General features: G+C 44.5%; 1 protein-coding gene across 3 annotated transcripts in view; it reads left to right on the forward strand.

Moving 5' to 3' along the window:
- Positions 1-14,258, forward strand: part of mia2 (MIA SH3 domain ER export factor 2) — a 79,285-nt gene that overhangs the window by 35,112 nt on the left and 29,915 nt on the right. For all 3 annotated transcript variants that reach the window (XM_063049761.1, XM_063049760.1, XM_063049763.1), the window contains 6 exons: positions 2,681-2,791; positions 2,919-2,990; positions 3,068-3,172; positions 3,948-4,070; positions 4,155-4,221; positions 6,672-6,727. In XM_063049761.1, coding sequence (XP_062905831.1) covers positions 2,681-2,791; positions 2,919-2,990; positions 3,068-3,172; positions 3,948-4,070; positions 4,155-4,221; positions 6,672-6,727 — 534 coding nt within the window. The remainder of the gene's footprint in view (positions 1-2,680; positions 2,792-2,918; positions 2,991-3,067; positions 3,173-3,947; positions 4,071-4,154; positions 4,222-6,671; positions 6,728-14,258) is intronic.

The following is a 14,258-nucleotide window of genomic DNA, read 5'->3' on the forward strand; positions in this document are numbered from 1 at the left end:
TGATCTCTTATTAATATTCAGAGGAAAGGATGTTAAGAGAGCTTACTATGAGAAGTTTATGATTTAAATAATTTAAAGAGAAGCACAAATATCATATTTGTTGAAATTTAACTTGTAATTCTTAAGATCACTGCTTCCTGTTGGTGATTTTAAATGTTTGTCTTGTTCATTGTATAAACTAGAATTTGACCAGGTTTGTGTACTGCTTATTTATATTAACAAATAACAAATTGAAATAACCAAAATTGTTTAATATTGATTCAGAATTCTTTTAGACCATATGGTCATAAAACATAGGAGCAGAATTAGGCCAGTCGGACGATTGAATCTGCTCCACCATTCCATCATAGCTGATTTATTATCCCTCTCAACCCCATTCTCCCACCTTCTTCCTATAACCTTTGACTCCCTGACTAATCAAGAACCCATCATCCTCCGCTTTAAATATGCTGAATGACATGGCCTCCACAGCTGTCTGTGGCAAGGAATTCCGCAGATTCCTCACTCTTTGGTTAAAGAAATTCCTTCTCATCTCTGTTCTAAATGGGTGTCCCTCTATTCTGAGGCTGTGCCCTCTGGTCCTAGTCTCACCCACTACAGGAAACATCCTCTCCACATGCATTTTATCTAGGTCTTTAAATATTTGATAGTTTCAGTGTGATTCCCCCTAATTCTTCTAAACTCCAGCAAGTACAGACCCACAGCCATCAAACACTCTTCATACATTAACCCCTTCATTCCCGCAATCGTTCTTGTGAACCTCCTCTCGACCCTCTCCATTGCCATTTTATTAGATGGGCCCAAAAGCTGTTCACAAAACTCCGTTTGGTCTGACCAATGCCTTATAAAGCCTTAGCATTACATCCTTGCTTTTGTATTCTAGTCCTCTTGAAATGAATGTTAACATTGCATTTGCCTTCCTTAACACAGGCTCAACTTGGAAATTAACCTTTAGTGAATCCTGCATGAGGATTCCCAAGTCCCTTTGCACCCCTGATTTCTTGAACTTTTTCCCATTTAGAAAATAGTCTACGCTTTATTCCTTCTACTGAAGTGCTTGACCGTACACTTTTCTATGCTGTATTCCATCTGTCACTTCTTTGCCCATTCTCCTAATCTGTCCAAGTTCTCCTGCAGACTCTGTTTCCTCAACGCTACCAGCCCCTCCACCTATCTTTGTATCATCTAAAAACTTGGCAACAAAGCCATCAATTCTGTAATCCAAATCATTGACATATAACATGAAAAGAAGCGATCCCAAAACCAGCTCTTGCAATACACCACTAGTCACTGGCAGCCAACCAGAATGTGCTCCCTTTATTCCCATGCTTTGCCTCCTGTCAGTCTACCAACCTATTATCCATGATAATATCTTATCACAGGCTCTTATTTTAAGTAACTTCATGTGTAGCACCTTGTCAAGGCCTTCTGAAAATCCAAATAAACAATGTCTACTGACATCTACTGTCGTCTACTGACGTCTACTGTCTATCCAGTCTGTTATTTCCTCAAAGAATTCCAACAGATTTGTCAGGTAAGATTTCCTCTTGAGAAAACACTACTGACTTTGTCCTCCAAGCACCCCAAAACCCCATCCTTAATTATGGACTTCAACATCTTCCCAATCATTGAAGTCAGGCAACCTGACTGTGATTTCCTTTCTTCTACCCCCCCCCCCCCCCCCGGGTTCAGGTGTAACCCATCCATTTCTCCCCCCAGAAGACATCCCAATTATCCAGAAATCTGAAACCTTGCTCCATGCACCACATCCTCATTTAACTGTGTAATCATCCTATTCCTGCCCTAACCAGCACATGGTGCTGGGAGTAATCCAGAGGTCCTGCTCTTCAGTCTCTTCTCTAACTAACTCCTTGCACTTATTGCACAGGACCTCTTCCCCCTTTCTACCCATGTCATTGGTGCCAATGTGCCCCAGGACATCTGGCTGCTCACCCTCCCTCTTGAGAATCTTTTGTTACCACTCTGAGACATACTGGACTCTAGTACCTGTCTCCTCTTTCGTGGCCACAGAATCTGCCGTCTGTGCCCCTAATTACAAGTCTCCTATCGCTATCACTCTGCCTGATTTACCCTTCCCTGCTGAGCCTCAGAGCCGGTCACAGTGCCACTAGCCTGGCTGCTGTTGCTGTGCCCTGATATATAATCCCCCCTAGCAGTATCCAAAGGAGCTTTCTTGCTTATGAGGGAAATGGCCACAGGGGAATCCTGCACTAACTACTTACTTCCATTGCTTCTCCTGTTAGTCATCCATCTACTATCTGAAGCTTGCACTCTGGGTGTGACCATCTCAGTAGAATTTTCAGCCTCCCAGATGGCCCTGAGTACATCCAACTCCATTTCCTTGACCTTGTTAGTCAGGAGTGGAAGTTGGGTGTACTTCTTGCCAATGTAGTCATCAGGAAGATCATTAGGTAAACATCTCTCAGGAGGAGTATTCCTCTTTTTAAATTTTGCGCAGCCTCACCAATGAATGACCTCTCGCAATTATTGCAACCTGCCGAATAGTGTTTTGAGCTAGATTCAATTGAAAGACATTCTTTGTTTTTGGTAGAGACAAACGGCAATCAAATAGAGTTTTAGGATTAAATATTTTTGATGTGCTGTGCTTGTATTTAATGGTAATGTATTTGAGATCAATTTCATAATTTTTTTTGCTTAGGACTCTTATGCTAAATTGGATAAATCAAATAATACTCTTAGACAAACGATTGATCAGTTCACACAGGATTTAGAAGGAGAAAAGCAAACAAGATCTCAACAAAGTAATCTGGTATGTGATAATAAAACTGTTGTTTTAACTGAGTATTGGTTAATCTTGTGTTTAAAATGATAAACATATAACAAACAATACAAATGTCGATTCTGTGCAGACTTGGTTGTACTTTTCCTCCATCCAGATTATAGAACTTCAAGAAAATTTAAATGCGCTTGAAAATGAAGCTCAAAGTCTCAAGATGCAAATTGAAGAGGTGAGGATACAAGAAGTGATAGAACACTACTGTAGTGTGGCAGAAGAAACACTTAAAATTCCTCTTTGTATTTTAAGGCTAAAAAGGAATTAAAAGGAATTCAGACTAAAGATGCAAAACACCAGGAATCTTTTCAAGCTGCAAAAGAAGAGAATTATCATCTCATACAAAGCCAAGAGCAGGTATGACTGATATTTTTCACCAAACCTTTATATCAAATCCTTCACTGAATCAAAGCTACCTTTTGAGCTCTTTTCCTCTGAATGATGCTTGAAGATGTATGTGCATAGTAGCATTGAGAAATTGCAAATGACAGTCTAATGACTATGAAATGTTAATGAGTTTAAGGAAACTAAAGAATTACTTTATTTTGATTTGATTGAAATCTTTTCATTGTCTTCCCATTCAGGATTTTTCATCATTTTTGTGCCATCTAGAACTATAAGTGGTACTATCCGCAGACTAGCAACCAATTCAGCCTTTACCTTTCCTAATTTGGCAACAGTTAACGCCTTAAAGACGCTGAGAATATATTTGGTAACATCCCTTCCTCTCCATCCTTCAAGCCACAAGTCCTCCTATATCTTAATTTATGTAGATCATGGGCACTAACCTGTGACTTATTAACCCACTGCACCTGTCTTTGAATTTAAAAAAAATCAGTTTACTTGTTTCACTACTTTCCTGAACAGCCTCCATTTATTTTGCACACTGTTGCATGGTCAAATTTTACACACTTGCAGGGTCTCTCAGCTGATCTCAGAATTTATTGAGGAAATGTGTTGGATTAGTGAATCAACCTAAGCTTGTGTATATTTTAACTACATTGACATTTTACTTTTTAAAATAGTCTTAGTAATTTTAATGAGAAGACATGCTTTGAATGTAATCTTAGTGTTTCGGTCAAGATAATACTTGTTCAATTCATTATCCTAATTGTGACTTCTCTGTTTGTAGCTGTTGCAAGAATCCGAAGGGTGGAACGAACGTTATAATGAGCTTACAGAGCATATTAAATTAGGTATAAAGTCGCAGAATGATATAAGGGAAGTTCTTAAATGTAAAGAAGACGAAGCAAAGGTGAGATTTATTCCAGTGAAATCAAATGATACTGCAGATCTATCCATGCGCTAAAATATTCACATTAAAACCCTTTTCTCTCAGTCTCTGACAGATTGCCTTCTAAAGATGAAATTGTGGAATGTAGCTGAAGAGGATAATCTTGCAGAAGGTAATAACTTAGATAAATTAAACGTAAAAACTAAACAAGAAGCATTAAAGAAGTGAATCAATGTCTTATGATTTAAAAAAAAAATGTTTTTGAACTTTTTTACTCAGACCTCACCAGAGTAGCTTTGGTGAATGTTTGGTAATGTAAATAAGGTATAGCAGGTGATCAGATCCTGGGCATAATTCTAGATCTGTGCATCACAGAATCAGGTTTGTAGAGTATGTCCAGCAGCCCATTAAGGAAGGAAAAAGAAGCACACATGCTGGAGGTGCATATTTCTTGTGGAATCATTTGCGTGCAGAATAATATTTAATTTAAATCGAGAGGTTGATGGACATTCTGAAATTAACAGATACACATACTCGTTCCATAATACTTACTGCAAGCAGCATTTAGTCAGTACGTGCCAATGTCCTGAAAGGTGAGTTTAGGGAGTTAGGCGCCAAGTTAAAGGACAGGACCTCCAGGATAGCAATCTCAGGATTGCTATCAGTGCCACATGCAGGCGAGTTTAGAAATAGTGAGATAAAGCAGATCAACACGTGGCTGAAGACATGGTGCAGGAGGGAGGGCTTCAGATTTATAGATAATTGAGCAGTTTTCCAAGGAAGGTGGGACCTGTTCTGGCGGGATGGTTTACATCTGAACTGGAGGGGGACAAATATTCTTGCAGGTAGGTTTGCTAGAGAGGCTCCAGTGGATTTAAACTAGATACAAGGGGGGATGGGAACCAGAGTGTAGGAACAGATGTAGGGGAGAAGGAAGAAAAAGAAGATAGTAAAGTTGTTTGCACTGTTAGTGATATACAGAGAGTAGGAGGTGGAGAATTTCTTAAATGCATCCATTTTAATGCTAGGAGCATTTTAAGAAAGGTGGATGAGCTTAGAGCATGGATTGATACCTGTACATATGATGTTGTAGCTATTAGTGAAACATGGTTGCAGGAGGGCTGTGATTGGCAACTAAATATTCCTGGATTTCGTTGCTTCAGGTGTGATAGAATCGGAGGGATAAGAGGGGGGAGGTGTTGCATTGCTTGTCAGAGAAAATATTACAGCAGTGCTCTGGCAGGATAGATTAGAATGCTCGTCTAGGGAGGCTATTTGGGTGGAATTGAGGAATGGGAAAGGTGTAGTAACACGTATAGGGGTGTATTATAGACCACCTAATGGGGAGTGAGAATTGGAGGAGCAAATCTGTAAGGAGATAGCAGATATTTGTAGTAAGCACAAGGTTGTGATTGTGGGAAATTTTAATTTTCCCCACATAGACTGGGAAGCCCATACTGTAAAAGGCTGGATGGTTTGGAGTTTGTATAATGTGTGCAGGATAGTTTTTTGTAGCAATACATAGAGGTACCAACTAGAGAAGGGGCAGTGTTGGATCTCCTGTTGGGGAATGAGATAGGTCAGGTGACGGAAGTATGTGTTGGGGAGCACAAGCACAAATGCTCAACGCGCATTGGCCACTTGTGTAGGTTACGGTGTCCATTTGACGCACAAATATAAATCAGCCTTAAGCGTTCGGCACGGACTAGAAGGGCCGAGATGGCCTTTTTCTGTGCTGTAATTGTTATATGGTTATGATACCCAACTTGAGTATTTATATTGATTTGTTTTTCAATTATTAGAAAAATATTGGTTACATCATGAAAAGTACTTTCTGATCTTTAATGCTTGTTGATCCATTAATGAAGCTTTAATTTATCATCTTTCTTCCAAAGGAATGTCAGTCTGGATTATCAGCTCTAACCTTTCAGCCCTGTGTTTTAGTTTTTACAATTCTGGGGCACTATAATGTAGATACTATGCCAAGTCTTTGCAGATGATCATCTCAGTACAAGTATTTCATATATCATATAACAGTCTGTTTTTTTATTTGAGGAAATGGACATTTCAAAAGTATTCAAAACAACTGAATAGTTATGCCTTGCACAATTTTTAGAATTACAGTTACCACTTCACTAGCTTATTTACCTTCTGCTTTGTTGGATGGGACAACATGCTGCTAAGTGGTAGATAGGTAAACTAGTGCTTATAATATTTTTAAAAATCGAGAAAACAAGTTGTTTCTCTAATAATTTCACAATGCTCTCAAATTTCTTCCTGCTTGGGTCCTGTGTAGATTTCATTACCATAGTGATGTCCTTCAAAAGTAGTTACTTGATTGTAGTGTGCTTTGAGACATCTTGAGATAGACGAGAGATTTTGAGGGTAACATCTTAAGATGAGAAATAACTTTTTGAATACTATCCTGAGTTATAATTAGAAAAATGTGGAAAATGTAATTCTTGTGAAGTTAGTGCTTACTTATACCTTCCACCTATGCTTTTTATATTATGACTGTACATTATTTTCAAGAAGCTTAGTGTTGATCTCCATTTTTCTTAAATATTCTAAGTTTTAGAGTCTGAGGAAGCTTGTCTAAAAGTTTTGTTTTTAATATATCAGAAATATCAGAAGAACAACAGAAGCAAAAAATTGAAAAATTGATCAATGTTGCGAAGGTATGTCACATGGTGTAGTTTACTAGCATTATGTCTATGCCCTAGCATTTGCTTTCTTAGTTTATAAAAAGAAAATTTGGGGCATTTTTTAAAGTTCTGTTTAATGGTGCTTGTATTGCATGAAGTGACTGAGCTGTTATTATTGACAGTACTTGAAAATTATTCTAATTATTTTGTTCCTCATCAGTGCCAAATATGTATTAACTGGGGGAAAAGAAATCTTCAGCATGACTGGGCACTTTTATTTCCCTTTTACTTCACATAGAGTAGTTTGCACCCCTGCCCCTCCCTAGTTCTTCACAGACAGAAGTGAAGCTGAGCCAAAGGAGATGTGAAATTATAGAAGATATAGTTTCATGCAGTGAAACATGTTCAGTGCTTTGTGAATGGTTTTAAATCGGGTTATTGAGCACACAGCGAATGCTGGAGAGATATAGAAATCCATGCAGCATTTATGGAGAGGAATAAATAGTTGATGTTTCAGGCCAAGACCCTTCAGTGTTTCTTGGTCTGAAATGTTGAATGCTTATTCCCCTCCATAGATGTTGGCTGATATGCTGAGTTCCTCCAGCATTTTGTGTGTGTTGCTCAAGATTTCCGGCAGAACCTCTTGAGTTTCTGAAGTCAGGAACCTAATAGAAATTGTGATTTTTGTAGTCATTTGATATATGTCCCTTAAAACCAGTAGACAGGTACGAACATTTTTCAAAAGGCTAACAGAAAGGAACCGTTATCTAAATGAAAATGGAATACAGATGGGATAGTGGACCTTTGTTATACATTTGTGAAGATCTTGTTTGATTACATTTGTTGTAATATGTTTAATTCTGGACAGCTGATCTCAAAGTAGTCATTGGCCTTGGAGATGAGCCCACATTTACTGCTCATCCCTGTCCAAGCTTGTGTTGTATTTTGTATCTGCATAGACATCTTCCCAGGGTCTTGGACATGGCAAAGATATCTTTACCTTGCAGTCATGTAGAGATTGTTACTAGTTCAATTGCTGGCAATGAATTGCTGGTCATATTTCTACGTCACACTGCGGTGTAACTTGGAGATCATGTTGCCATATGCTTGCTCCTTTAGACTTTTTAAGTATAGAGTTTGTGGGGTTAGGAGATACCAAATGAATTAGTAAAAATACTCTAATGCTGATGGATGGGACACATGTTGTTCTGGCTTTGAAAAGGAAAGCTTAATTAAGGTGTGGACAGAGTGCCTATGCAGATTGCTTTGTTTTGAATGATGTCAAGGTTGAGATTGTTCTTGCAGTTCTATTGGAGTAGGCTAATGCAATGTATACAATCACACTTACAACTTTTAGGTATCAAGAAGGCATTGCTTGTAAGGAAGTGACTGGCCTTTCCTAGTATGACCAGCCTTTAACCTATTCTTGCAGTTACAACATTTTTCCATGATTTATTGCGATCACTAGTGCTATTGGTGGGATTTCAACTAAAATAATGTCATGTCAGTTGCAGGTGATTAACTTAGTCATGGAATAGGTCATAACCTATTAAACTGTACAAATGGTTCTCACCGCATCTCAAAGCATTTTGCACGTAGCCACAGTCTATTTCATTATTTGACGAAGCAATGGGTAGTCTGGATGGAGTCATGACCTATCAACTGTCCATTTCTCTGTAGAGATGCTGTCTGACCTGCTGAGTTCAGCCAGCTGTTTTTTTGCTCCAAATCCCAGCACCTGTAGTCTCATATGTTTTCATTATTTGCAGAGTTGCGAATGGAATTGTACACTGTTAAATGTTAGCATTTGAATGTATTGTGGATAGGAGTGAAAGGAGCCAGGAAACTCTTCTAATGAACCCACGTAGCAGTATCCTGGAATTAAGATATTGGTCTCAATGATCTTTGCAGTGAAACTTTCCCTTGATCCTCATTGATAACAATTTAATTAGCCTCCTTAGTGTTGAGTTGTTGTCTTGTTGACATCAGCTTGTACTGCAATTCAGTTTGTTTTTTTTCTGCATCAGGGCTGAGATCTGGTGGAACTGGGTGAGCTGAATGTTAATGAATAAGTTATTTGTATGTAACGTTCCGTTATATTGGCTCATATATGTCATGGGGAATTCCCACCCAGCACCTGCCTTAACACTCCCCACAGGGTCGGTCGCCGCCCGCATCAATCCCAAACATCAATCATCAGCCAGCACACCCAGTAAATTTTAACAAGTACACTTTATAGATATTACTAATTCTATGACATTAATACAAATTCGATACAGAAAGGAAAGTAATGGAAAAAAAAAGGTGCCAACATTTATCAAAGTCCAAGTTCTTCGCGCGCTACCGTTGGAGCTCAATCGATTCCAGACGACCACCCGAATCCTGTCGACTCACAGCCCGGGACCACCCGGAGTGATCAACTGGAGCCTTTCCGCACGTCCGCCGTCCTCCCCGTCTCTCCTCTGTCTCCCCGCCAAAAACCCCGTCCACCATCCTCCTTGCCTCTCCTCCGACTCCCCGCCAAAAACCCCATCCACAGTCCTATGATACAGCATGGTACCCAAAAACAAAACGATACATGAACACCCATTGGCTAATAGCATCCTGCTATCTATAATAACCCAAGCAACTGTCTAGTTAGAGACTGTCTCAGCATTCCCCAGTATAACATAACAAAAGAAGCCATTTTAAATTTAACAAAAAAGAAAGACCCCGTACACTCTCCCCCCACCAATAAAAGTCATGCCCTCATGACATTAGCAGAGTTCACCAGTGCTCCTTGTAAAACACAAAACCCAACCCAGGTGCATAAAGCAGTGACATAACTTTCCAGGGCAGTAGAGATCACACCCTGCTCTCCCGGCGCTGTATAAGTTAGTCTCTCCGGGGCGATGCCTACTCCTCTGAGGCCTCTGTACTTCCTCTGCTGACTCTACCTGTTCAGACACCCCAGGTGACCCCCCCCCCCCCGGGCCTATCTATCAGACCCTCCCCCTCACCGGGACCCCTCTGCCCCTGTGAGCCCTCTGCCTCAGGTTCTGGCTCCACCCTCTCCTCCCCCAATCCCGGCTGTAATACAGGCGGCTCTGCAACACCCTCCCCCAATCCCGGCTGTAATACAGGCGGCTCGGCAACACCCTCCCCCAATCCCGGCTGTAATACAGGCGGCTCTGCAACACCCTCCCTCGGTTCCCCTAACTCAGTGATGGAAGGGCCAGGAGTCTCTTCTCCCGGCACCAGGGAATCAGCGAACGGAAACAGGTACCACACGTCTGAATCATCATCTTCCAATGACGTATCCCTTCTCGAGGTGGGGACTGGCCCCGTCTTCTTTGCAGCGGGCTCTTCCCGCGCCCTCGCAGAGTCCTCGTACTAGGCGTAAACTCCCATTCGGGCTCTGGGTCTACCTTCACTTCTCGACCCAGAGGCAACAGGTGGTTCTGATGGAGTACCTTGACAGGCCCCTTCCTGTCCTCGGGTCTCACCCGGTAAACAGGGAGGTTTGGCATCTGACTCTCCCCACCATAGGGGGTGGCTGCCCAACGGTCCGCCAACTTGTGCTTTCCCTGTAGTCCTAAATTCCGGATAAGGACTCGGTCTCCTGGCAATAGCTGGACGAACTTTACCTTCTGATCATACCTCCTTTTATTCCGCTGGTTCTGCTTGGTGGCTGCCGCCTCAGCCAACTCGTACGCCCTTTTCAACTCTCTCCTCATATCGGACATGTACTTCAGACATGGCTTCCAAGGTATTTCCCCTGCTTCAGTCCCAAAACACAGATCAATGGGCAATCTCGCTTCCCGTCTGAACGTCACGTAGTAGGGCGAGTACCCTGTAGCATCATTGCGAGTACAATTGTAACAATGAACCAAATGGGCAATGTGCCGATTCCACTTACTCTTCTGTCCAATCTCCAAAGTGCCGAGCATGTCCAGCAGGGTCCGGTTAAACCCCTCGGGCTGAGGATCACCCTGCGGGTGATAGGGGGTGGTTCTGGATTTCTCAACCCCAAGCATATCCAGTAATTCATGGATAAGCCTGCTCTCGAAGTCCCGTCCCTGACCACTATGGATCTGCCGGGGAAGGCCATAATGAACAAAGTACTTCTCCCATAACACCTTCGCCACTGTAGTCGCTTTCTGATCCTTAGTAGGAAAAGCCTGCGCATATCTAGTGTAGTGATCCGTGAGGACCAAGACATTCGCAGTATTGCTGGTGTCTGGCTCAATAGACAGGAAATCCATACACACCAGGTCCATGGGTCCCGCACTCTGCAAGTGGGATAACGGGGCCGCCTACGCAGGCAGGGTCTTCCTCCTGATGCAACGGCTACAGGTCTTACAGTATTCTTCCACCTCCCCCCTCATCCGGGGCCAGTAAAACCGATCCTTGACTAATCCATAAGTCTTCTCTACCCCTAAGTGCCCGGAATCATCATGTAGAGCCTGGAGCACAGTCTTCCGATACTTCTCAGGCATGACCAGCTGCCAGCGCCGGGGGTGGTCCAGAGGCGACGTGACCCGATACAGGACGTGGTTCTTCAGCTTCAACCGGGGCCACTCCTTCAGTAGTAGGGGAACGGAGGCATGTTTCGCCTTCTCCACCTGCCCCATATCACCCCGGCTAACCGCGTACCAGATAGTGCCAATGCTCGGGTCATCACGCTGAGCCGCCGCCACTTCCTGGGGACTCAACTCCGGCAGCTGCCTGTTCCTCAGAGCAGTCACATTACAGTAAACAGTGGGTAGCGCGTCATCGTCAGCCCCCCAATTGATCTACTGCCCGATCCGTTCCCATCTGTGCTCCTACTTCCCCGTCACTCCCAACTTGACACATGGCCTTTACTCCCAGGGCAGGGACACTCTTCCACTCCTCAGCCATGCCCGACTCGTCGTGCGCCCGACAAGACAGGGCATCTGTTCCAACTCCCTGGGCGGTACTTCAGGCTGAACTCATAGGCAGACAAGGCTGCTAACCACCGGTGCCCAGTAGCGTCCAGCTTTGCCGAGGTCAGGATATAAGTGAGGGGGTTGTCAGTTCTCACCTTAAACTGGGCCCCGTATAGGTAGTCACTCAACTTGTCCACCACCGCCCATTTCAACGCCAAGAACTCCAGCTTGTGAGTGGGATAGTTTCTCTCAGATGGCGACAAGCTCCGACTGACAAACACTACCGGCCTCAATCCGTTGCTCTGTTCCTGGTACAGGACAGCCCCCAGACCCTCGTGACTGGCATCAGTGTTTTCCGGGGATCAGCAAAAGCCAACACCAGGGCCTGTGTCAGCGCCCTTTTCAGAGATTGGAACGCCTCCTCACATTGAGCATCCCACCTCAATCCAAAAGGCTCCCCCGGGTTCAGGTATCCTCCTACCTCCGGCCCTCGGTCTCCCTTCCTCTTCCTCCCCACAGGTGGATAACCACACAACAGCTGGTTCAACGGATGACTCATTTTCGCATATCCTTTCACGAATCGCCGGTAATATCCGCAAAACCCCAAAAATGAGCGTAAGGCACTCACCTTCTGAGGTCTCGGCCAGGTGGTTACTGCGGCTATCTTACCCGGATCAGTGGCCACTCCATTTCGCGAGATTATGTGCCCGACATAACTGACCGACGTCTTACAGAACTGACAATTATCCAGGGAAAGTTTTAACCCTTCCTCCTTCAGCCGACTCAGCACCTTCAGCAGCTGCTCCTCGTGTTCCTCCAACGTAGATCCAAACACTATCAGGTCGTCCAGGTACACCAATACCTCCAGCAGGTTCATATCCCCCACTGTCCTCTCCATGAGCTGCTGGAAGGTGGCTGGGGCCCCAGAGATGCCTTGGGGCATTCGTTCAAACTGGAAGAATCCTAGGGGTCAGATAAAGGCCGTCTTCTCTTTACCGGTCTCACTCATCGGAATCTGGTAATACCCACTCCGCAAATCCAATATGCTAAACCACTGCACCCCACTCAGACAGGCCAATGCATCTTCCACCCTCGGGACCGTATATTGGTCGGGAACAGTGCGCCGGTTCAGGGTCCTGTAGTCCACGCATATGCATACCTTCCCATTTTTCTTCCTTGCCACCACTATGGGGGACGCATAGGGGCTTCGGGACTCCGCGATAATCCCTGCATCCTTCAACTGCCGCACATCTTCCAGATCTGCTGGGGCCAACCGCCGCGACCTCTCTCTAAACGTGGTGTCATTTGTCACTCAGATAGCGTGCCAAGTGCTCTTGGAACATCCCACATCAAACTCGCCCTGAGAAAAGACACCCCCTAACTTCTGCATCTTCTCCACCAGCCTGCTCTTATACGCCGGCGGTACAAGGGAGTCTTCAAAACTAAAGGCCTCCTCGGTCAGCCGCCCCCCGTTCTCCAATAGTTTTCCTCCACTGGGCTTCCCGGGGGCGCTGGACATCACCGTCACCGGGAACAAGTGCGCGAGGGGCATCCTGCGCTTAAAAGTGATCTCCCGCTCCGTTATGTTCCTTACCATCACCCCCATCCGCCGTGCCTGTACAGCTGAGGGCCTCTGCAATTCAGGTCTCACCAGCGCCCCAGCCGGGAACCGGGACTCCCGTTCCAGGTCGTCGGGGGCGTCTACCAGCAGGGCCTCTCCCGCCGGTACTCCGGGGAATCTGGGGGTCCCCATCACTAATGCCGCCTCCCCTGGCCGTATCACCTTAGGTCTCAAAGCTCTACGCTTCTTTTTGGATTCCAGACCTAATCAGTTCCCCTCTACCACCACACTGCTCCGTCTAGCAGAATTAGTCCTTACTCTTAATAATTTCTCCTTTTGCTCCTCCCATTTCCTCCAAACTAAAGGTGTAGCTATGGGCACCCGTATGGGTCCTAGCTATGCCTGCCTTTTTGTTGGGTTTGTGGAACAATCTATGTTCCGTGCCTATTCTGGTATCTGTCCCCCACTTTTCCTTCGCTACATCGACGACTGCATTGGCGCTGCTTCCTGCACGCATGCAGAACTCGTTGACTTTATTAACTTTGCCTCCAACTTTCACCCTGCCCTCAAGTTTACCTGGTCCATTTCCGACACCTCCCTCCCCTTTCTAGATCTTTCTGTCTCTGTCTCTGGAGACAGCTTATCCACTGATGTCTACTATAAGCCTACTGACTCTCACAGCTATCTGGACTATTCCTCTTCTCACCCTGTCTCTTGCAAAAACGCCATCCCCTTCTCGCAATTCCTCCGTCTCCGCCGCATCTGCTCTCAGGATGAGGCTTTTCATTCTAGGACGAGGGAGATGTCTTCATTTTTTAAAGAAAGGGGCTTCCCTCCCTCCACTATCAACTCTGCTCTTAAACGCATCTCCCCCATTTCACGTACATCTGCTCTCACTCCATCCTCCCACCACCCCACTAGGAATAGGGTTCCCCTGGTCCTCACCTACCACCCCACCAGCCTCCGGGTCCAACATATTATTCTCCGTAACTTCCGCCACCTCCAACGGGATCCAACCATTAAGCACATCTTTCCCTCCCCCCCTCTCTCTGCATTCCGCAGGGATCGCTCCCTACACAACTCCCTTGTCCATTCGTTCCCCCCATCCCTCCCC

The sequence above is a fragment of the Mobula hypostoma genome, chromosome 1, assembly GCF_963921235.1.
Source record: "Mobula hypostoma chromosome 1, sMobHyp1.1, whole genome shotgun sequence".
In the NCBI taxonomy this organism is placed as follows: Eukaryota; Metazoa; Chordata; class Chondrichthyes; order Myliobatiformes; family Myliobatidae; genus Mobula; species Mobula hypostoma.